This window comes from Macrotis lagotis, chromosome 1, assembly GCF_037893015.1.
Source record: "Macrotis lagotis isolate mMagLag1 chromosome 1, bilby.v1.9.chrom.fasta, whole genome shotgun sequence".
NCBI classification, from domain to species: Eukaryota; Metazoa; Chordata; class Mammalia; order Peramelemorphia; family Peramelidae; genus Macrotis; species Macrotis lagotis.
This window is the reverse complement of record NC_133658.1, coordinates 228,639,784-228,662,084: the sequence shown is the minus strand read 5'-3', so window position 1 is coordinate 228,662,084 and position 22,301 is coordinate 228,639,784. Positions and strand designations below refer to the sequence as shown.

At 34.1% G+C, this 22,301-nt stretch overlaps 1 protein-coding gene across 1 annotated transcript in view; it reads right to left on the bottom strand.

Annotated features, from left to right (window-relative positions):
* Positions 1-2,284: 2,284 nt before the first annotated feature.
* The window catches only part of GAN (gigaxonin), a 78,121-nt gene continuing 58,104 nt past the window's right edge, over positions 2,285-22,301 (bottom strand). Inside the window, exons 8-11 of the mRNA XM_074209739.1 lie at positions 21,655-21,791; positions 19,898-20,029; positions 8,714-8,823; positions 2,285-8,629 (exon numbers count right to left, since the gene is read on the bottom strand). Coding sequence (XP_074065840.1) covers positions 8,448-8,629; positions 8,714-8,823; positions 19,898-20,029; positions 21,655-21,791 — 561 coding nt within the window. The 3' untranslated portion in view covers positions 2,285-8,447. The remainder of the gene's footprint in view (positions 8,630-8,713; positions 8,824-19,897; positions 20,030-21,654; positions 21,792-22,301) is intronic.

Below are 22,301 nucleotides of genomic sequence, written 5' to 3'. Positions count from 1 at the left end.
TCTGAGATAAAAAATAATTGCTCAGTAAGAGTTTCAGAAACAATATATTTAATATTCTAGTGTTCAAATAATTTTTTGGCTACAATTTAGCCTCCTCTCCCTGGCAATCAAAAAATAAAAGCAATCTTTTAATTTTTTCACCTTTAATACCATATGACTTCAAAGTTATAAGACATGGTTGAAGTAGTGCTTCTGGGTCAATAAAATGCTCAGAATTTGAAAATATGTTATTATATTTAGAGTATTAACCAGGCTTTTTTTTTTGTTTTATTTTGTATAAGCATTCAAACCACTCCTTTAAAAGAGGAAGAAACTGAAGTCTAGGGAGTTTAAATGACTTGCTAAGACAACATGGGTTGAAAGTAGCAGTTAGGATTCAAATCCAGGTTCCTCTGACTCATTTCTTTCTACTTGGATGTTAATTTACTTTTGAATAGAAAGAACCAGGAGAAAAATCTCACAACTCTCAAGCTGCCTACTTGCCTAAACTACCTTATTTATGAAGTAAATCTCATGAGTGACAAAACTAATACCACAAAGTCCATGATCTAAAACTCATGTATTTTACTCCCAGGAAAACTGCTTATACAAAACTGATTTCTCCTTATGTAAAAAATTAAAAACATTAAACTAGAAGAGGAATGAAGGCAGCTAGTTGGAAACACAAAGGCTGCAAAGACAAGTCAGTGAAAAACAAAGAGACAGAAAAATGCAGGCATAACTCAAAAAAGCTCAGCAGCCAGAGGCAATGTAGTCTAACAGTTCTATTTTAGAGTTCTGTAGAGTTTGAGAGCATCACTATCCAGGATCTAATACTGAGTAATTAACAACAGACTAAATATGTTCATATGAATAGAAGAGTAATGGAATGAACCAGGTGGTGATATTTTAGATCTATAATCCCAGATTCAGGGAGGCTGAGGCTGATCTTCAGAGTTCAGGAGTTTTGAGCTGCAATGGGCTAAAGGGACTGAGTGTCTGATAATAATATAGTGAGTCCCAGAAAAAGGGGAGGGATCCAAAAGGTTGACTAAGGATATGGCGTGTGAGTAGCCTCTGCTGGACAGAGAGACCCAATTTATGTCCCCCCCCCCAAATATAGGAAAGCACATTAAAAAAAAATTCCAGCAAAATGATTAAAAATAAAGTTTTGACAGCAAAAAGAATAAGGCTTAGTTATTTAGAAAATTCATTTTATGTGAGGAGGAATTATGATATAGTGGCTTGCTCTTCCAGGGCTTGAACATTATTCAAAGTTCTGTAACTACTTGTGTGACCTTGTAAAGTGCTTAGCACAGAATCTGGTCAAAGCAGACTCTTAAAAATACTTCTTCCCTCTGAACTTCTGCCCCCACTGTCCTATGGCTCAACTGGGAATCTCTGTGACTCCCTTCTTGGACCAACATTCCTTAACCTTGGTTGGATTTCCCAATAGAACACAAACTACTTGAAGCAGGGATTACTCTATTTCACTTTTATATTTGTATCCTCTTGGTACAAAGGAGGTGCATAATATATGCTTTTTTGATGGATAAATACTTTGGGAGGGAAGAAAGCAAGAACTCTTCCATTAAGGGATCTTTAAATATTCCATACAACTGCTCCAACTGTCAGGATGGCTTTTAACTGGGCAATTCCTATATGGAAAAAGTCCTCTTGTGGTCTAGGAGAGTTAATAAAACTTTCTTAAGCACCAAACTTATATTAAAATAAACTGAGACACTGGGAAGATAGAAGCCCAGATAATTTCTTCAGACTATAAAGCTATTAAAGTTTTAGAGATATATTAATCAATAAACATTTTCTTAAGCGCCTTACTATGTGCCAGGCTCTAAGTGCTAAGTGCATCATTTTTTAAAACAAAAAGAAACTATTTTAGCATTTTCCAGTATGAGATCTCTAAAATGACAACTACCCAAATATCTTGGAAATCTATTTTCAATATTTTTCCTAGTATTTTAGCAGTTTCATTTAAAAAGTCATGGATAATGAAATAGGAGAAGATAATAATCTAATTTGATATATCTATGAAAAGTAAAGATGAATGAGAAAACAAATTTATTTAAAATGTTCAAGGTAAAAAATGTTTATGGTACCATTTATAAACTATTTTTTTCATAGAAATAGCACTTCAGAGGAAATGAAAAGAATACAGAAAGTAAGTCTTAAAGAAAAAATAGTCAGATGTGTTCACTGACTGGTTCTAGACTTATATAGGAACAAATTTTCCTATAAAGAAATAAGGGATTTATATACATCAAAATTTCATGTAATTTAAGGAAAGATGATAAAGCATTCTCTCTCTCTCTCTCTCTCTCTCTCTGTCTATATATAGCTCAAATTAGTTAGGAAAATGAAGCTGCTGGTATAACTTTAATAAATGTAATTAAAGTTCCATCCACATTACATGCATTTATTGAAAAAGACTAATGAAATATAAAAGATTTTAAAGATCATTATGCATACTGAAATATTTTAAAAATATTTTGTTAAAGCAATAATATGTCATGATCCAAACCAATCTTTTAGGAAAGGAGTGTGAATTATCCTGACTAGTCATTTTATTATTTCTATTAACTATCTAGCTGCCAAATCTTCATTTTACTTTGTTGCAGGGACAGCCTTTGAAGTTTCTATTTTCAACAGCTAATTCATTCTATAACAATAAAAAGGGGCAAAAGAAAGGCTCAAAATATTTTAGACCATTAGTAATCTTTACCAATGAGGAAACTAGAAGACAAATTCTAACTAGGCACTACATATTTTAGAAGAAACAAAAAACAAAATTTCAATCTCAAAACAAGCTTATAAAAACATACTAAATGATTCTATAATAAAGTTTCATTTGTTGGCTTATATATGATCTTATAAAATAATTATAAGTTTTTTAAAATTACATAATTTAGAAAATTTCAATTGCTGAGAAGACAGGAGTTATCTTTAGCATACTGAACTAAAATGCATGCTAGCTTTACAGATTGAGAATGATGATACATAAAACCAAAAAAATAAATAAAATTTAATCAAGGACTACTTTTAACAGAAATATTAAATTAGAAAGTATAACTCCTTTAAAAAATAAGATGCAAATGCTGTGAATAAATGAGTTGCTAAAAAATCTATAGTACGTGTGTGTATATCCTGTTTTTGTTGACTTGATAGCATGCAAATTATCTCCAGGTTAGCCTTCTTAAATACAAGTTATTATTAACTATTGCTCATTATCAACATAAAACTAAGTAAAGTTATTATCATCATTGTAATGGTTTAATCTCCTTTTACTTGTGACAATGTCTTTAAGGATGTGAGAAAACATGCAAAATAGTTTTCCCAATTGAAGATAGAATTTTCTTTTCCTTATGGAGTATAGGGAGTATAGCAAATGAAGATTGTTGATCTTCCTCTCACCCCACCCCCAAAGCCCCCCAAAATTTTTGCTTTGTAAATTCTAAAGTTTCTAAAATTATGTAAATATCTGGGAAATTTGGCAACAGACCTATTTGGGTAGCCAAACTCTCTACAACAGAAATGTTTGCCTTATAATTATTTAAAAAAAAACAACTCACCACTAGACTTAGATTCAGGAGATCCAAATTGAACTCCTAGCTCTTAACAAAATGTATTTGCCAGCTTTTAAAGATCTGGATCTCTATTTCCTCATCAGTAAAATAAAGAAGTTGGACTGGATGAGCTATCAGGTCCCTTTCAGTGCTAAAATGCTATGATTCTCTGACCAGGGCAATGAACTGGAAATTTAAAGACCTAGTTTGTGCTCCAGACTCAAACACACTTCTTTTTGTAATTTTTGTAATTTTTCTTTATGGTCTAAAAGACCTGAATAAATGCCACTAAAATGTGAATGAGATACAACAAGCACTTCAAAATTTTCATTTTATACTATTTCCCCTACATAACCAGGGCAGCCCTTCCAAACAGAAAACAAAATCACTTCTCTAGGATCCAGCAATAGGAGCCACTAACTTGTAATGTGAACTAATTGGACTTTAAGTTTCCTGTAGGCCAAAACTTGTCTTATCTTTAACTTCTCACTGGTTATGTGTTACTTCAGAGTGTTCAGAGGCAGCTAACTAAAGAAAAAAGGATCTGCTTATTAGTCCTGTGGTCCTAACTTCATGGTGGTTTTCAAGGGGCCTGTGATTTTGATAGTGATAATTTCTTTTCAATGGTCAAAGGCCATGTGTCAGTTTATTTCTTTCAATCCAAGAGGATATGAAAACTGGTCACAACCAAGTTCCCATCCCTCACAGATACCAACACATTAAAAGGAGTTAGCTTTGGATTATAGATTTTATATACTGCAGCAGAAATGTACCAATTATTCTAATGAAACAAAAAGAATTAAGGTAATTCCCTAAGTGGTTAACCTATTAATAGTGGATATCTTGGGCACTGTAGGAGAATCCTCTCCACATGTCACACAAATAACAAGGAAAACTGATTTTGTTTCATCCTATTTTTCCTTCTCCTTCTCCCCCAACACAGTATTTACCCTTGGTGGCAAACCCAATTTACAAATTAAAATAATGATACTTTCAAGCTGAATTACCAAAAAAAAAAGTACCACCGATAATGCTACAATGTAACATGGTGAAATACTTAAAAACACATTTAAATTTCCCTCATTTCTAACACATCTCAGAAAATTCCTATCTTGTTGCAACCTAGAGAATAAATTGATTTCTAGTTACTGATTCTCCATGACTGTTTGCCACTAAATTAAATAGTTTCTAGATATTTCCTAAATAGGTTGTCTCTCTGCAAAGCACAAAACATACCATCAACAATAACAAGGTAAACAAAGCTTTTTAATTCAACTAAATAAAAGCACAAAAACCTAGCAAACTCATGAAAATCTAAGTGTTCAATATTTATATTCAACATGGATTTTATTGCCCAATTATTCAATAACACAATAATTTAAAACTAAAGATTAGTAAGTTCTAGAGTAAATCTGAAGCACCAAAATTTGGTAACATGTATAGACCAGAACTAAAATTTTAAAAAAGTAAATATATATATATATATTAACATATATTCTAAAACACAAACTAAACAATACATAAACATGTACACAGTTACACACAAACATCCACACTCATTCTCTTCACAGGATATAAGCATCCTCAAAAACTATAAAGTTATCTTCATCCTAAAACTTCCTCTGAAAATTCATTCTTGGAAAGAATCATCATTTTGGGTCTTCTAGTCCAATCTCTTTCCCTCATTACCTTCAGTAATATCTCTCCCCCCCAGAGCATGTGTCTATAGGAAAAATAAAACTGTAGCCTAAGGGAGAGTTATTTAATACTTTCACTTGCTCTGACAACCTGAGATAACTCTCCTTCTATAGTGAGATTGTGAAAATGAATTGCACTTTTACCCGAAGGTGTTTATATTTAAATTTTTTAAGACCTATCAGCTGCCAATCACTATATACATGATTGGGACAAGTGCCCTAATGAAAAATGCAACCATCACAATATGATGATGTTTCAAGGCATAAGTGTAAGGTTGAACACAAATCTGCATTAAACAATTTAAAATTATTTTCCAATACTGAAGAATCTGTTAATTTTAAAACAACCCCCCAACTATTTATTTGAAAAAATAATAAAAATTAAATACATCCCTGCACTTCAACACAAGATTTTGTAGCACTTGTATATACAGCTAAAATAATAGTTTGGCACTTAGCAGCTTTTGTTGGTTATTGCATACTTGATCATGTAGCAAGTCTATTTCATTCACAAACATGGATAATTTGGATAGCTACACTGTAAACTGATTTTTTAAAAATCATTTTTATTAAGATTAATTTACTGCATTATAAGGTATAGAAATATTTCAAGTAGGAATCTATTAACTAAAAAAAAATCCTGTGAATTTTCTCCCTCAAATAAGAGCTGCTATGTTATTCTACCATTGTTTGGAGAAGCATTATAAAATCTTGAGAAAATCACACACACATACATAAAATAAACAGTGGCTTTAAAATCTCACTTTCTTTTTTTTAGGACACTTAAAGTCCCCTTTCAAACAAATCTCAACTATTTTTGAACACTTGTCAAACACTGCAATTCTAGGTGAGAAAGCACCTGGCATAAGTTATTGCAGCCTGGAGATCATCTTTGGAGAATTTTTTTTTCTTCTATATCTAGTCCCTAATTTTAAAAATAATTTCTATTTCTTCACTCTAGCATCTTCTTAGCTTTATTTGAAATGTGTCTTCATTTTTGACTTGCTTTGATTAAAAGATAACATCATTATGAAAATTTGCACAGAACAACCTGGTGTTGGAATACACCAAGAGGAAAAAAAATGAGGTTTAATTTAAACAATTATCTAAAACTACTGTCAAGCAAAGCCAGTCCAATGGCTTCAGTGCAGCATATAAATTTCCAGTGTGAAATACAAAAACCTGTTATCTTCACACACAAACATCTTGGGGCCAGAAGGGAAAGATACTGTGCTATATGCAGCCTTCTTCAGAATTCTTTTGGCACAGTCTTTATAGAGGAGGGGAAAAAAAGCACATCAATCACCTTTCACTTTTTACTAGTTGGTAGACAAACATGATGGAAAAGTTTTTATATGCATGATGTCAGCATATAAATATTCCACACAAAAAGTTTCTACAAGAAACCCTTACTTTTAATTTTTTAACCGAAGTGTACCATTTATTAAATGTTGATATAGATCCTGCTAATTAGGTCTGACACTAGCAGAATTTGCAACCATATACTAAGAGAAATAAATGGTAAAAAAAATAATAAAAACCAAGCATATTAAGCTGCTCAGAAAATTTGATATTGCATAAAGTTCAGATTATGAACCAATCATAAAGGCCCTGATTTCAAATGGAGAATGTCAGAGTTAAGAGTGGAAAACCAAAATATTTTAAAATAAGGTTCTGTCAAACTGAAAGGTCTTTTTTCCAGAGAAGAGGTAGGGTTTTAAGGGGGAGAAAAGGAGAGAAAAGGGAAGAGGATTTGTTTTTTCCTCAACCATGATATGTAAGCTTAGTTTGTTACATTATTGACAGAATAAAATTAAGCTGAGGTAGGTAGTTTATTCTACCAGCCAATCTTTACTCACACCACCATAGTTTGACTAAGTAGTCTTACTGGTGAACAATACTGGGAAGAGTTTACTGCTTAGACAAAAATGCATTCTAAATAGTGTTCAAATCAAACGGTAGTAAACAAGACTTCATGTGCTTTAAAGATTTCCTTAAAAACATATTTTTCAAACCCAAGATATGTTGCTTGTACAATTTCCTTTAGAACTAGCAGCCTTAAATTTTTTCTGACACAACTTTTTTTGTCAATATTTTTCCTGCTTATTAAAATTCTCAAATCTATCAACTGGTAAACTGATGATGAAAGAACAATATTTCCTAAGATCCTTCATGACTCCAAATATACTAACTCAGAAATAAAAATGTTTATAATTTCAAGTCTTTGAGAAGATTCTGAGAAGATGGTGGAATAGGACAATAAACTTTTGGCTCTCCAAATTTCCTCCACACAAAAAAGATAGAACACTGCCTCAGAGGAAATGTAGAGCAGCAGAAATAAATAAAAGTCAGGGTAAAGCCCTTGTTCTCCTAAAACAACTTGAGAAGACCTTCCCTCTCTTCACCCCAAAGACATTACCCTCCAGGGGCCAGGTACAAACAACTCCAGGCCAACTCTGTGGAATCAACAAATATGCCCTAGGGGCAGCTGGGATGGGAGGCAGTCTCAGCCTTAGAAACATTCGTTCGAGGGGAGGGGGGGGAGGAGAAGATGAGGTTGGGGGGAAAACAGTCTGTCAGCTGAGTAGAAGGCTGAAGGACCTTTCAACGTCAAAGAACATCAAGCACAGCTGTGCTGTCCACACATCTACAAACTAGGCTGCTGCCATGGGGGAGAAGGAGCTAGCACATTTATCCTCTCAGGTATAAGCAAAGACCTTAAGTTGTTGGGCAGAGGTGGGCACAACTGCTGTATAAAAGCATGTATTGTATCCTTAGACACATTGGTTTACATATAGATTTTCTGTATACCAAAGCCACTTACTTTAATATAGCAGACTTAGTAAAAAAGAGTTACCTTTGAGGAAAATGCACCTTACTGTTTTAGTTTTAACAATCTAGTAATTCCCATTTCCCTTCTGTTCCCTGGTACTGATGATTCTCTATCAGTCCACAAACTTCTGACTATAAAGTTCATTCATTCACCTAAGGTTGTTTTGGAATAGTTACTTTCTCCCCCAACAAGAGCTAAAGCTCAACTTTTAAATATTATAAACCCCCAAGAGTTACCATACCAAATCACAGTGTAGAGAATTAAGTTTTAGTTGTTCTCTCTGTTCTGCCTTATCTAAAGCTAGGTTCTGGTGCACTGTGCCAGGTTCTTGCTTCCATCCCATTTCCAAGGAATCCTTCAAGGGGAAGGAACACGGATGCGGAATAGGCCTTGCTGAAGCTGCAGACGGAAAAGTTTACAATTTGCAATTCGCAAGGCAGCGCAGCCAGTACGTCGAAGGTCTGATGGAAAGAGTGGTTTAGTGCGGTGCCAAGTGCCTGTGCTTCTTTTAAACTCACGAACATAGTCATAATTCATACCTAAATAGAAATGAGCAAATATAAATAAATATTCTAACAATCATTCAGGAATAGCTTCAACAAAATACACTGTAATATTCTAACCTGTATCAAGGTCTCCAATCACATAGATACTGGCCCCAATAGGAACGGCTCCATAAACAAAGGAGGAACTTGCTGGGATGCATAAATTCTGGTCAGTAAGATAAATCCATCTGAAAGAAAATATACTCCTATTTAGAAAAGTCAGAAGAAGAATGACAGTCAGACAAATACTAGACAAGTCTAAGTGCTATACAAGATTTGCCTAAGTAATTGTCAAAAAAGTATTGGTTTAAAAAAAAATTATGGTTAGAAAGTCTTTCCAAAAAAAAGTATGTTGAATGAAATATCTGATTAATCTCAGATCTATTCAAACTCTAGATTTCAATGATTCTAATGGGAAAGGAAAAATTGGAATATTTCTATGCAACTTCACTTTCAAAACTTCAAAAGTCTACATTTATTTATCATAATTCTACTCAAAATAAAATTTAAGTATCACTTTTATACATTACAATGAATAAAGTTTATTTCCCATCTCTCATCCTAAGCATTTACCTGATCTTCAATGCCCTGGCACTTCTCTTACCTAAATGCTATCAGTCTTCCAAAGTCAAGCTCAAGTTCCACCTCTTCTTTGAATTCAGTAAGTCAATCAATCAGTATTTTTTTTAGGCCCTATGTGACCAGCACTGTGCTAAGTACTTGGGGATATAAAGAAACATAAAGTCTAATGGAGGGGACAAGATGAAGATAATTATGTACAAACTAGACATAAAGAGAATAAATTGGAAATAATTAACATAAGGAAGGCCCTAAAATTAAGAGGGGTTGGGAAAGGTTTCATGTAGAAAGTAGGATTTTAACTGGGACTTGAAGGAAGCCAGGAAAACTAAGAAGCAGAGAATCAGGAGAAAATTCCACTTACAAGGATAGACAAGAAAAATGCTCAAAGTATACAAATGTAAGCGTCTTGTGGAAGAACAGCAAAAAACCCCAGTGTCACTGGATCAGACAGTGCGTTGTGGGGTAAGGAGGGGTATATGGTGTAAAAAAGGTGGTGTAAAAAAGGTGAAGTAGAGGAGGTTATGGAGGGTTTTCAATCCCAAACAATTTTTTAATTGATCTGAAGATGACAAGGAGTTTAAGGAGTTGGGGTAATATGGTAAGAATTGCACATTAGGAAGACAGGTTTGAAGGCTGAGTAGAGAATGGCCTGGAGTGGGTGAAAGATTTGAGGAAGGGAACACTGAAGGGGTCCAGGTATTAGCTGATGAGGGCCTACAAAGAGGGACAACCTAGAAGTGGCAATGGGGAGAGCAAAACCATGATCAGTGAGTTGGGGGGAATAGGTAATCAACTTATTTATTTTTGAATTTTACAATTTTTCTCCTAATCTCCCTTCCCTCCCCTCACCCCCCACAGAAGGCAGTCTGTTAGTCTTTACATTGTTTCCATGCTATACATTGATCTAAGTTCAATTTGTTGAGAGAGAAATCATATCCTTAAGGAAAAAAAATAAAAGAGATAGCAAAAATTACATAATAAGATTTTTTTTTAAAATTAAAGGTGTCTTTGTTCGAACTCCGCAATTCTTTCTCTGGATATAGATGGTATTCTCCATCGCAAACACCTCCAAATCGTCCCTGATTGTTGCACTGATGGAATGAGTAAGTCTATTAAGATTTATCATCACCCCCATGTTGCTGTTATGGTATACAATGTTCTTCTGGTTCTTCTCATCTTGCTTAGGATCAGTTCATGAAAATCCCTCCAGGCTTCTCTGAATTCCCATCCTTCCTGGTTTCTAATATAGAAGTAGCATTCCACAATGTACATATACCACAATTTGTTAAGCCATTCCCCAAATGAAGGACATTCACTTAATTTCCAATTCTTTGCCACCACAGAGCTGCTATGAATATCGTTGTACAAACGATATTTTTACCCTTTTTCATAATCTCTTCAGGGTATAGACCCAGTAGTGATATTGCTGGATCAAAGAGTATGCACATTTTTATTGCCTTTGGGTGTAATTACAAATTACTCTCCAGAAAGATTGGATAAGTTCACAGAGCCACTAACAGTGTAATAGTGTCCCAGATTTCCCACAACCCTTCCAACATTGATCATTGTCCTTTCTGGTCATATTAGCCAATCTGAGAGGTATGAGGTGGTACCTCAGAGATGCTTTAATCTGCATTTCTCTAATAAGTAGTGATTTAGAGCAATTTTTCATATGACTATGGATCGCTTTGATTTCCTCATTTGTAAACCGCCTCTGCATACTCTTTGACCATTTGTCAATTGGAGAATGGCTTGTTGTTTTTCCTCTTTTATAAATTCAACTCAGTTCTCCCTATATTTTACAAATGAGTCTTCTGTCAGAAATACTAGTTGTAAAAATTATTTCCTACTTTATTACATTTCTTTTGATCTTGGTTACAGTTGTTTTGTCTGTGCAAAAGGTTTTTAATTTAATCAAAATTATCTAGTTTGTTTTTAATGATGTTCTCCATCATTGGTCATAAACTGCTTTTCTTTCCAAAGATCTGACAGGCAAACTATTCCTTGATCTCCTAGTTTGCTTATAATGTTGTCTTTTATGTCTAAATCCTGTATCCACTTTGATCTTATCTTGGTATAGGGTGTGAGATGTTGGTTTAATCCAAGTTCCTGCCATACTAACTTCCAATTTTCCCCAACAGTTTTTATCCAAGAGTTTTTATCCCCAAAGCTGGACTCTTTGGGTATATCAAGCAGTAGATTACTATAATCATTTCCTGCTATTGCACCTAGTCTATTCCACTGATCCACCATTCTATTCCTTAGCCAACCAGACAGTTTTGCTGACTGATAATTTGTAATATAATTTTAGATCTGGGAGGGCTAAGCCACCTTTTTTTGCACTTTCCCCCCCATTAAATCTGTTTCATTAAATCTCAGAAAATTCTTGAATTTTAAAGCTCTCCATATGAATTTACTTACAATTTTTTCTAACTCATCAAAGTAATTTTTTGGAATCTTGATTGGTAGGGTGTTAAATAAGTAGTTTAGGTAGAATTGTCATTTTTATTATATTTGCTTAGCCTATCCATGAGCAGCTCATATTTGCCCAGTTAATTAAATCTGACTTTATTTGTTGAGAAGTGTTTTGTAATTGTTTTCATAAAGTTTCTGAGTGTGCCTTGGAAGATAGACTTCCAGGTATTTTATACCATCTGAAGTTACTTTGAATGGGATCTCTTTTTTTAGCTCTTTATGCTGTACCTTACTAGTCATATATAGAAATGTTCAGGATTTATGAGGGTTTACTTTATATACTGCAATTTTGCTAAAGTTTCTAATTGTTTCTAGTAGGTTTTTAGATGATTTGGGGGGATTCTCTCAGTATACCATCATGCCATCTGCAAAGTGTGAGTTTTGTTTCCTCACTGCCTATTCTGACTTCAATTTATTTTTCTTCTTATTGCTGAAGCTAATATTTCTAATCCAAAACTGAATAGTAGTGGTGGTGATAATGGGCATCCTTGTGTCATCCCTGATCTTACTGGGAATGCCTCTAGCTTATCCCCATCGCATATAATACTTGTTGATGGTTTCAGATAGATAATGCTTATTATAATAAGGAACAATCCATTTATTCCTGTGCTCTCTAGTGTTTTTAGTAGGAATGTGCTGTATTTTGTCAAAAGCTTTTTCAGCATCTATTGATATAAACATAATTTCTGACAGGTTTGTTGTTGATATAATTAAGAGTTTTTCTAATATTGAACCAACCCTGCATTCCTAGGATAAATCCTACTTGGTCACAGTGTATTATCCTAGTGATAACTTGCTGTAATTGTTTTGCTAATATTTTATTTAAGATTTTTGCACCTATATTCATTAGGGAGTTAGGTCTATAATTTTCTTTCTCTGTTTTGACTCTTCCTGGTTTGGGTATCAGTACCATATTGTTGTCATATAAAGAGTTAGACAGACATTGACAAATAGTCAAAGGATATGCAAAGGCAATTTACAGATGAGGAGACCAAAGCAATCCACAGTCATATGAAAAATTGCTCTAAATCATTACTTATTAGAGAAGTGCAAATTAAAGCTTCTCTGAGGTACCAACTCACACCTCTCAGACTGGCCAATATGACCAGAAAGGATAATGATCATTGTCGGAAGGATTGTGGGAAATCTGGGACACTATTACATTGTTGGTGGAGCTGTGAACTCATCCAACCTTTCTGGAGAGAAATTTGGAACTACGCCCAAAGGGCAACAAAAATGTGCATACCCTTTGATCCAGTAATACCACTATTAGGTCTATACCCTGAAGAGATGATGAAAAAGGGTAAAAATATCACTTGTAAAAAAATATTCATAGCAGCCCTGTTTGTGGTGGCAAAGAACTGGAAATCAAGTAAATGTCCTTCAATTGGGGAATGGCTTAGCAAACTGTGGTATATGTATATCATGGAACATTAATGTTCTATTAGAAACCAGGAGAGATGGGAATTCAGGGAAGCCTGGGGGGATTTGCATGAACTGATGCTGAGTGAGATGAGCAGAATCAGAAAAACACTGTACACCCTAACAGCAACATGGGGGTGATGATCAACTTTGATGGACTTGCTCATTCCATCAGTGCAACAATCGGGCACAATTTTGGGCTGTCTGCAATGGAGAATACCATTTGTATCCAGATAAAGAGCCGTGGATTTTGAACAAAGTTCAAGGACTATTCCCTTTAATTTAGAAAAAAAAACATCTTATTGTCTGACCTTGTTATCTCTTATACTTTTTGTTTCTTCCTTAAGGATATGATTTCTCTCTCATCACACTCAATTTGGATCAGTGTACAACATGGAAACAAAGTTGTACACTGACAAATTGCTTTCTATGGAGAGGGTGGGGGGAGGGAAGTAGGATTGAAGGAAAAATTATAAAACTCAAAATAAGCAAAATCTTTAATAAAGAAAGTTAGGCAGAGTTCCATCTTCACTTATTTTTTACAGAGAATTTATATAGAATTGGGACCAATTGTTCCATAAATGTTTGATAGAATTCACTTTGAATTCATCTGGCCCTGGAGATTTTTTCTTATTGGCTTGTTATTTTTCTGAGATACGGTTATTTAGGTATTTAATTTCCTCTTCTTTTAACCTGGGAAACATATTTTTGTAAATATTCATCCATTTCACTTAGATTGTCAAATTTATTGGCATAGAGTTGGGCAAAATAATTCCAAATTATTACTTTAATTTCCTCCTCATTGGCTGTGAGTTCACCTTTTTTCATTTATGATACTAGCAATTTGGTTTTCTTCTTTCTTTTTTTAAAATCAAATTAATCAGAGGTTTATCAATTTTTCTGGGTTTTATTTATTAGTTATTATTTTTCTTGTTTTCAATTTTATTAATTTCTCATTTAATTTTTAGAAATTCTAATTTGCTATTTAATTGGGGTTTTAAATTTGTTATTTCTCTAATTTTTTAACTGCATGTTTAGTTCCTTGATTTCCTCTTTCTCTAATTTATTCTTATAAGCATTTAAAGATATCATATGTCCCCTGACAACTGCCTTGGCTGTATCCTGTAAGTTTTGATATGTTGTTTTGTTATTGTCATTATTTAAGATCAAGTCATTAATTTTTTCAATAATTTGTTGTTTGATTCATTTTTTTTTTAGGATTTTGCAAGGCAATGGGGTTAAGTGGCTTGCCCAAGGCCACACAGCTAGGTAATTATTAAGTGTCTGAGACCGGATTTGAACCCAGGTACTCCTGACTCCAAGGCTGTGCTCTATTCACTGTGCCACCTAGCCACCCGATTCATTTATTCTTTAAATTTTTTGTGTGTCATTCCTTTTTATCCCCATTCAATTTTCTCTAAAGGTCTATCATGCCCAGATGTTCCATCAATCTATCTGTCTTCTTAAATTCCTTCTTGTTTATTTTATGATTAGATTTATCTAAATCTGAGAGTGGGAGGTTGAGGTCCCCCACCAGTAGAGTTTTGCTGTCTGTGTCTTACTGCAACTCATTCAACTCCTCTAAGAATTTGGTGCATACATATTTAGTATTGAAATTGCTTCATTGTCTATGGTACCTTTTAGGAGGATATAGTTTCTTTCCTTATCTCTTCTAATGAGATATATTTTTTGCAGCTGTTTTGTCTGAGAAAAGGATTGCTATCCCTGCTTTTTGCACTTCAGCTGAACCAAAATATATTTTGCTCCAATCTTTTACTCTATATGTATCTCTCTACTTCAAATGAGTTTCTTGTAAGCAGCATATTGTAGGATTCTAGTTTTTAATCATCTCTGCTATTCACTTACGTTTTATAGTTCATCCCATTCACAATCAAAGTTATAATTACTTATTGCCCTCCATGCTATCTTCCCTGTTTGTATTTTTCCCCTTTTAACAGTTTTTCCATATTCCCCTGTATTATTTCTGAATACCACTACCTTCAATTTGCCCTCCTATTATCTAACCCCCCCCTCCCCTTTCCCCTTTTAATACTTGAAAGGTAAGGTAAGTTTCTTAACTGAGTGTGTGCATATTAGCTTGAAGTCAAATCTGATGAGAGTAAGATTCAGTGGTTCTCATCTCCTCCCTTCTTCCCCTCTATTGCAATAAATCCTTTATGTAATAAATCTCTTTATGTAATGTGATTTACCTCATTCAATCTCGTCCATCCTCCTGTCTTTACTGTCCTCCTTTTTTAGGAGGTATGTTTAAAAAATCATTCTATCAGAGGCATAGTTAAGTCATGAGTGTTCAACTATTTTTGGCTAAGCATATTCTCTCTAATATAATCTAATATAATTACAATTCTTGAGAGTCATGAGAGTCTTTCTCTCTGGTGGGGATATAGCCAATTTTATCTGATTGGATAGTAGTTCCCCCCCCCCCCCCCACTTTTTCATCAGGAAAAGTTTGAAGTCTCTTTATTTCATTAAATGTCCATCATTTCCCCTGGAAAAGAAGGCTGTTTTGCTGGATAGTGGATTCTTGGCTGCATTCCAAGCTTCCTTGCTCATTGGAGTATCACATTCCAGGCCCTTTGATCCCTTAAGATGCAGCTAGAAAATCCTTACTGTGGCTCCTTGGTATCTAAATTGTTTCTCTCTGGCTGCTTGCAGAATTTTCTTTTATCTAATGGTTCTGAAATTTGACCACAATATTCCTTGGTGTTTTCCTTTTGGGATCCCTTTCTGGAGGGGATCGAGATGTATGCTTTCTTTTTTTAATCTTTATTTATTTTTTGGATTATTCTTTCAATAAATATTTGCCCTCTGGTTCCAAGATGTCAGGGCAATTTTCCATCACTAAATCCTATAACATATTGAGTCCAGGCTTTTTTTCTCTTTAATATTTTTTTTCTTTTTCAAGTTTTTGCAAGGCAATGTGGTTAAGTGGCTGCCCAAGGCCACACAGCTAGGTAATTATTAAGTGTCTGAGGCTGGATTTGAACTCAGGTAACTTCTGACTCCAGGGTCAGTGCTCTATCCACTGTGCCACCTTGCCACCCCTCTTCACTATTTTCAGGGAGTCCAATGATTCTTAAGTTGTCTCTCCTAGATCTATTCTTGAAATCAGTGGTTTTTGCAGATGAGGTATTTTACATTTTCTTGTACTTTTAGTTTTAACAGATTCTTGTTGTCTCATGAAGTCTTCATTTACATTAATCTTCTCTTGGGTTTCTTTTCCCAAATTTTCCAATTGACTTTTAAACAACTTCCTGATTTCTTCAAGGAAGTATATTTCAGTATTTCTGGGCTGGAGACCAAATCATATTCTCCTCTGAAGTTCTGGATCTCTCCAAGTTAGGGTCTTTACCTTTTATAAAGGTAGTTTTCTATGGACCTCCCTTTCCGCAAGCCTTTCTTCATTTTCCTAAGATCTTGTGTTGGGGAGGGGCTGGTTCACAGAGGTGCGGTGTTGAGATCCCTAGAGGCTATTGCTCACTGGGTTTCATAACTCCAAGTGGGCTGGCCAGCAGAGGGTGCTGGTTGCTTTCTTTGGTGTGTCTGTGACCTTGATTTGATGTCCTCTCCCTAGACCTGGAGGGGGTGGGTGCCACTACTAAATATTTTATCCTTGGAACTATGTGGGCTGGGCCCAGGGGTGAGGTATTTAAGCTCCCTATTCAGCTGAGGGAGCTCTGCTGTAAACGCCTGAGGCCAGGAGGAGGTGGGCTGTTATTGTGTTTGGTCTGGGAAGAGGACTCTGCTGAAATGAAATGTATGGAATCCACAGTCCTCCAGACTAGCCAGCCCAGCAGCTTGATGTTCAGCTACACTCTGCAACTCTCTGCATGCCAGAACTCACCCTCCAGCCCTACTAGAGCACCCCAAACAGCCACTCTCACAGCCAAAATCTCCATGGCCTAGTTGGCTCTTGGACCACGGTTCCCATAGTCAAAGCTTCTGAGGCTGATTTTAGGTTAGTCTAGCTCTCACCCCACCCCCACTGACTGCTCTGTTCTCTGCCCTTGGTTCACCCATGATTCCCGAAGACCGACCTTTTTCGTAGATGTTCTCTTAGCTTCTTTGTATGGGTTTTGTTGATTGAATTTTGGTTAAGAGGTTTGTTTCACATTATATATGAGAGGAGACCTTAGCACAGTGTCTGTCTTCTCTCTGACATCTTGGCTGGAACAGTGGAAATATGTAATCAAAACTATTTCACTTTTTGTGATTTTCTCCATTCCTTGTTCAGTCATGAGCTCTTACCCTATACTTAGATCCAAAAGGAAATTTCTGCCTTGCTCTTCTGGTTTATATATCTTTTTTTAAGTATTATTTTTAACATATATTAAAACATTTTTTAAAAGTTTTGGATTCTCTCCCTCCCTCTCATTCCTCAGTCATTCATGAAAAGGTAAGAAATGTGATATACATGTAAAACCATTTCTGTATTAGTTATGTTGCAGAAAAATAAAAATAAAGTGAAAAAATATGCATCAAAATGTGACTTCTTACACCTAAATCATCTATTGATTTGGAATTTTATTTAGTATATGGTGTCATAAAATCTAATTTCTGCCAGACTGCTTTGAAGTAGTTTTGAGGAATATTTGAATATATAATTTTGAATGGAATGGATGGAGTACTACTAATTGCTGTAAGCAAGATGTAAGAAATAGTTTCAGAGAAACCTGGGAGAATATTTAGAAAATGATGTTGTCAGCTGAATCATTTAAACTTTAATAACAATAATTTTGTAAAGACAAACAACTTTGAAATTCTTAAGAATTCTGAACAATGCAATAACTAACCATGATTTCAGAGGAAAGATAATGAAGCATGCTATTGAGATATCTCCACAGAAAGGGGGGGGGGTAAACATTTTTTTGTTTTTTGTTTTTCAAGGCAATGGAGTTAAGTGACTTGCCCAAGGCCACACAGCTAGGTGATTATTAATTATTTGAGGCTGGATTTGAACTCAGGTGTTCTTGATTCCCAGGCTGTTACTTTATCCCCTGCACCACCTAATAGCCCCTGGGATGGATTTTTAATAAGTAGAAAGAGAGACATATAGTTTTCGAGATGGCCATTGTGGTTTTGTTTTTTGTTTTTTGTTTTAGTTTTTGCAAGGCAATGGGGTTAAGTGGTTTGCCCAAGGCCACACAGCTAGGTAATTATTAAGTGTCTGAGGCTGGATTTGAACTCAGATACTCCTGGACTCCAGGGCTGGTGCTCTATCCACTGTGCCACCTAGCTGCCCTGAAATGGCCATTGTAAGTAATATTTTTAGGCTACTATGTATTTACTCTAAAATTCTAGTTCTAGTGAAAAATATGTTGAATGAATGATGAGAATGTGGAATAAATAAAAAAAAAAGAACAACCATGATAAGGATATGTTGCTTTTAGAAGACAAGGAACTAACAATAAAAAATTATAATGGAGGACTATTGGGAAAAGCAAGGAGAAATTAACTGTGGGTGATAGAGATAATTAACAACAAGATAAAAATGATGAAGCTCAATGTGTAAGAATGAGAAGCAATGACAAGAATTTGCTGCAACAAATATAACTATTTAAGGCAAGGAGTTCTTATTCTGGGCTCCATGAACTTGTTTTTTAAAACTTTTTTTTTACTGTATTTAAATCTGATAGATTAATCCTATATATTTTATTTTATGCATCTAAAAATATCCTAAAGGATCCTAGGTTTTACCAGATTGTCAGAAGTGTCCATGACAGAAAATAACTAAGAACCCTAGGTGTGCAGCAATTACTATGGGCATGTTATTGTAAGACTAGGTAGGAATTGCTCTTTTAGATGTTATCTAAATGACAGAGTATGAAAATTTGATTTACCACTGTCCATTATTGTAATTATCCTGGAAGTATTCAGGAAATGATCTGAGTATCATCTTTGGTGAGTAGAACTTATGCTCTGGATCTAGGTGTTAAAGACTTCAGTGTCCTTTTCAAACCCCCTAAAACACGTATAAACCACTATAACTAAAATAGGACTCTGATTTCCCTTCCAATGGACTTCACAGTCATTCTAGAGAAAAATGAAATCTCAAATTCATTAGGATTTGCTATAGAGTTCAATGTGGTGTTACAGCACCCTCCTCTGGTAAACTTTAAGATCAAACTAAAAATTTAGAAACTGATCAGTCATTTCAGTCATGCCATGGGACCTCATTTGGGATTTTCCTGGCAAAAATACTAGAGTGGTTTGCCATTCCCTTCTTCAGTTCAGAAGTGGAAACTAAAGCAAAAAAGGGTTAAGTGACTTGTCCAGGGTCACATAGCTATTTAAATGCCTGAGGTCAAATTTGAACTTAGGAAGATGAATCTTCCTGACTTCAGAGTTGGCCATCTATCCACTGAACCATGTAATCAGTGATAGTGTAAGCTAACACACTATAAATTCTTTACATATTAAAGACCTGTTAAATGCAAGTACAGGCTCATATAATCTCTCTCCAGACTTTACTGACAAGGACACCTGGGCTCAGCGAAGTAAATATCCTGTCTAAAGTCATACAAGTAATGACAAAGGAGTTCTTCTAACTTCCAATGTAGTTTGGCCCTTTAACATTCATTTTGGTTTTGTAAAAGTTTTTTTGTTATTTTGTGATTATCAAATTGTTAAATTGGTTATGGTCCTTTCCCACAATTAAATACCATCATTCCCCAGTACAGAAGTTGGTACCTAACCAAACTAAGGAACATCCTTTAACATTCTTATGAAAGATTATTATCTAACCAGGTATAGATGATTTACCTCTTGAATTCATCATGGTAGAATTCTGACTTGCATGTCACCATCTCATTGTTTTGACCTCCTTCATCACGAGTTCTAACTCCACCAAATACATAGAGTTCCAAGGCAACTCCACAAGCTACGGCTCCAAATCTGATATGCCAAGAATAGTGTTAAATACTAGACACACATATTGGTTTGTAAAATTACCTCATTTTAAGCCTCTACCTTACTCTAATTCTGTAAAGTGCTAAATTTTTTCTGATGAACATGTGGTTTTCCTTTTTTTTTTATTGTTTATAGACTGAATAAACACATCACATGGTTAATATTATAGAAAAGCAAATTAACAGCTTTCAAATGTAAAATGTGAACTAAAATTCACATGATGTACTAAAACAAAGCGTAGAATTTATTGATCAAGAATTATTTTATCTTAAGTATTCAATAAATCAGAAATTATCCCTTCCTTTTAACTAATTTATTAGTTATCAAATACCCATGTACTAAGCATTATATTAATAACATCACATTTTCCATTATTTTGGTTAGTCTTAAGTCCCTTAAGACCTAGATAATATATAATTAACAATATAAAGCAAGAATTTTCTGAATATATGAGGAATGTGTGAGATAACTCACTTTTGAACTTTAAAGTGAAATCTGAATAGGATCAAATAAAATAATATACATAAAATAAGTTTAAATGCTATAAATATTAAGTTAATATTATTTGGAAGAACTTGAGTTAAGAAGAATTTGAGGGTGTGAAGGATGGAATGGAATTAGTACTATTTGATTAAAGCTTAACTTATAAAAAGCATTGAATGAAGTAGACTAGGAAGGGCACAGGAGAAAAAGGTCAATAGGAATAACAAATACCTGATTCAAATGAAAGGTAAAATAATGGAAGAACAGGTCATCTAGTATCACATATACAGTGTTGTAGTTTCATACAAGGTTAGCAAAGACTTAAAAAGTTTTTTTTTATCATTTAAGACATTACAAACATTGGCCTTTCTTATATAGTTTCCTAATAAAAGGGAAATCTAATAATTAGTAGTTTACTTTAGTATCAATGATATTCAGTTTTTTAACTAATTATGTTTTTAAAAACTTTTTCGTAACTCTCTTCTCAGAATGTTGACAATCACTTTTCTCCACATACATTTTTTACAAAATCTAGATTCTTCAAAACAATGAAGTCTTCATTATCATTTCTCTTTAGAGTTCTCCCTCTATAATATCCCAATAAAAAGTCTTATTTCATCATTTATTGTTTCCATTTTTTCTAAAATTAAATGTAATGCTACATTAAGAAACTTACTTGGGTAATTCATAATTTTCACATGCTAAATATGACTTTTATTCAACAAAATAATCATTCAGATCAGTCCCTTATCTTTCTTTCCTATGTACCTTACTTTCCTTCCCTTTTGTCATATGCACTTATCACATTCACTATCTCAGAAATACACACACACACACACACACACACACACACACACACACACAGAGTGAGTGTATATGTATGATCCATAAAAATAATAAAGCAAGAAATGGTTTCAAAATCTTGTATAATCAATGTCATACTTTATTCTCTAGAAAATAGCTTAATCTTATTTTTAAAAAGCAAAAACAAAAAAATCTATCTAGAGAAATGGAACATAAGTTAAGACACAAAAATGTGCCCTGGTGAAAAGAATTCTTTTAAAAATGACTAACACTGTAAACAATTTTATTTACTAAACAAAGTTTACAAAAACACATTTGCTTACCTGCTTTCTTTTAATGGACAAATAGCAGTCCATTGCTGGGTCCTAGGATCATAACACTCCACAGATTCAAAAAGCTTTCCATATGATCCTCCCCCCATTGCATAGATTTTCTTTTTCATAGCTGCATAGCAGCCAATCTTAAAAAAAAAAAGGAAAGAAAATTCACTATCAAATTTAATACTTGCCAATTTAAAATGGTCTATTAGCAAGAAGCCATTTCAGAAATGTAATTGTTTCAAAAAGTAAAGCTATACAAAAAGTAGTCATTAAAATTCAATGACTGTAAAGAAAATTATATTGAAGACATAATTTTAATCACCATAGAGAGAAGAGGTTATGACATAAATCTCAATGAATGTTTAGTACCATTCATTCTATCTGAATACTTGTCTAAGAATCTCTCAACACACACACAAAGACATACACACACACACACACACACACACACACACACACACAAACAGATATTATCCAATAACATAGTAGAAGTAAAGAAATAATGGATATACCTTATCATATATAAAAATTACAGATTTTAGTGTGCCACCGAGTTTACTCAGTGTGTGTGTGTGTGTATATATATATATACATATATATATATATATATGTTATAATTGTAGCAATGTAGAGTTAAAAAGAAAACAATT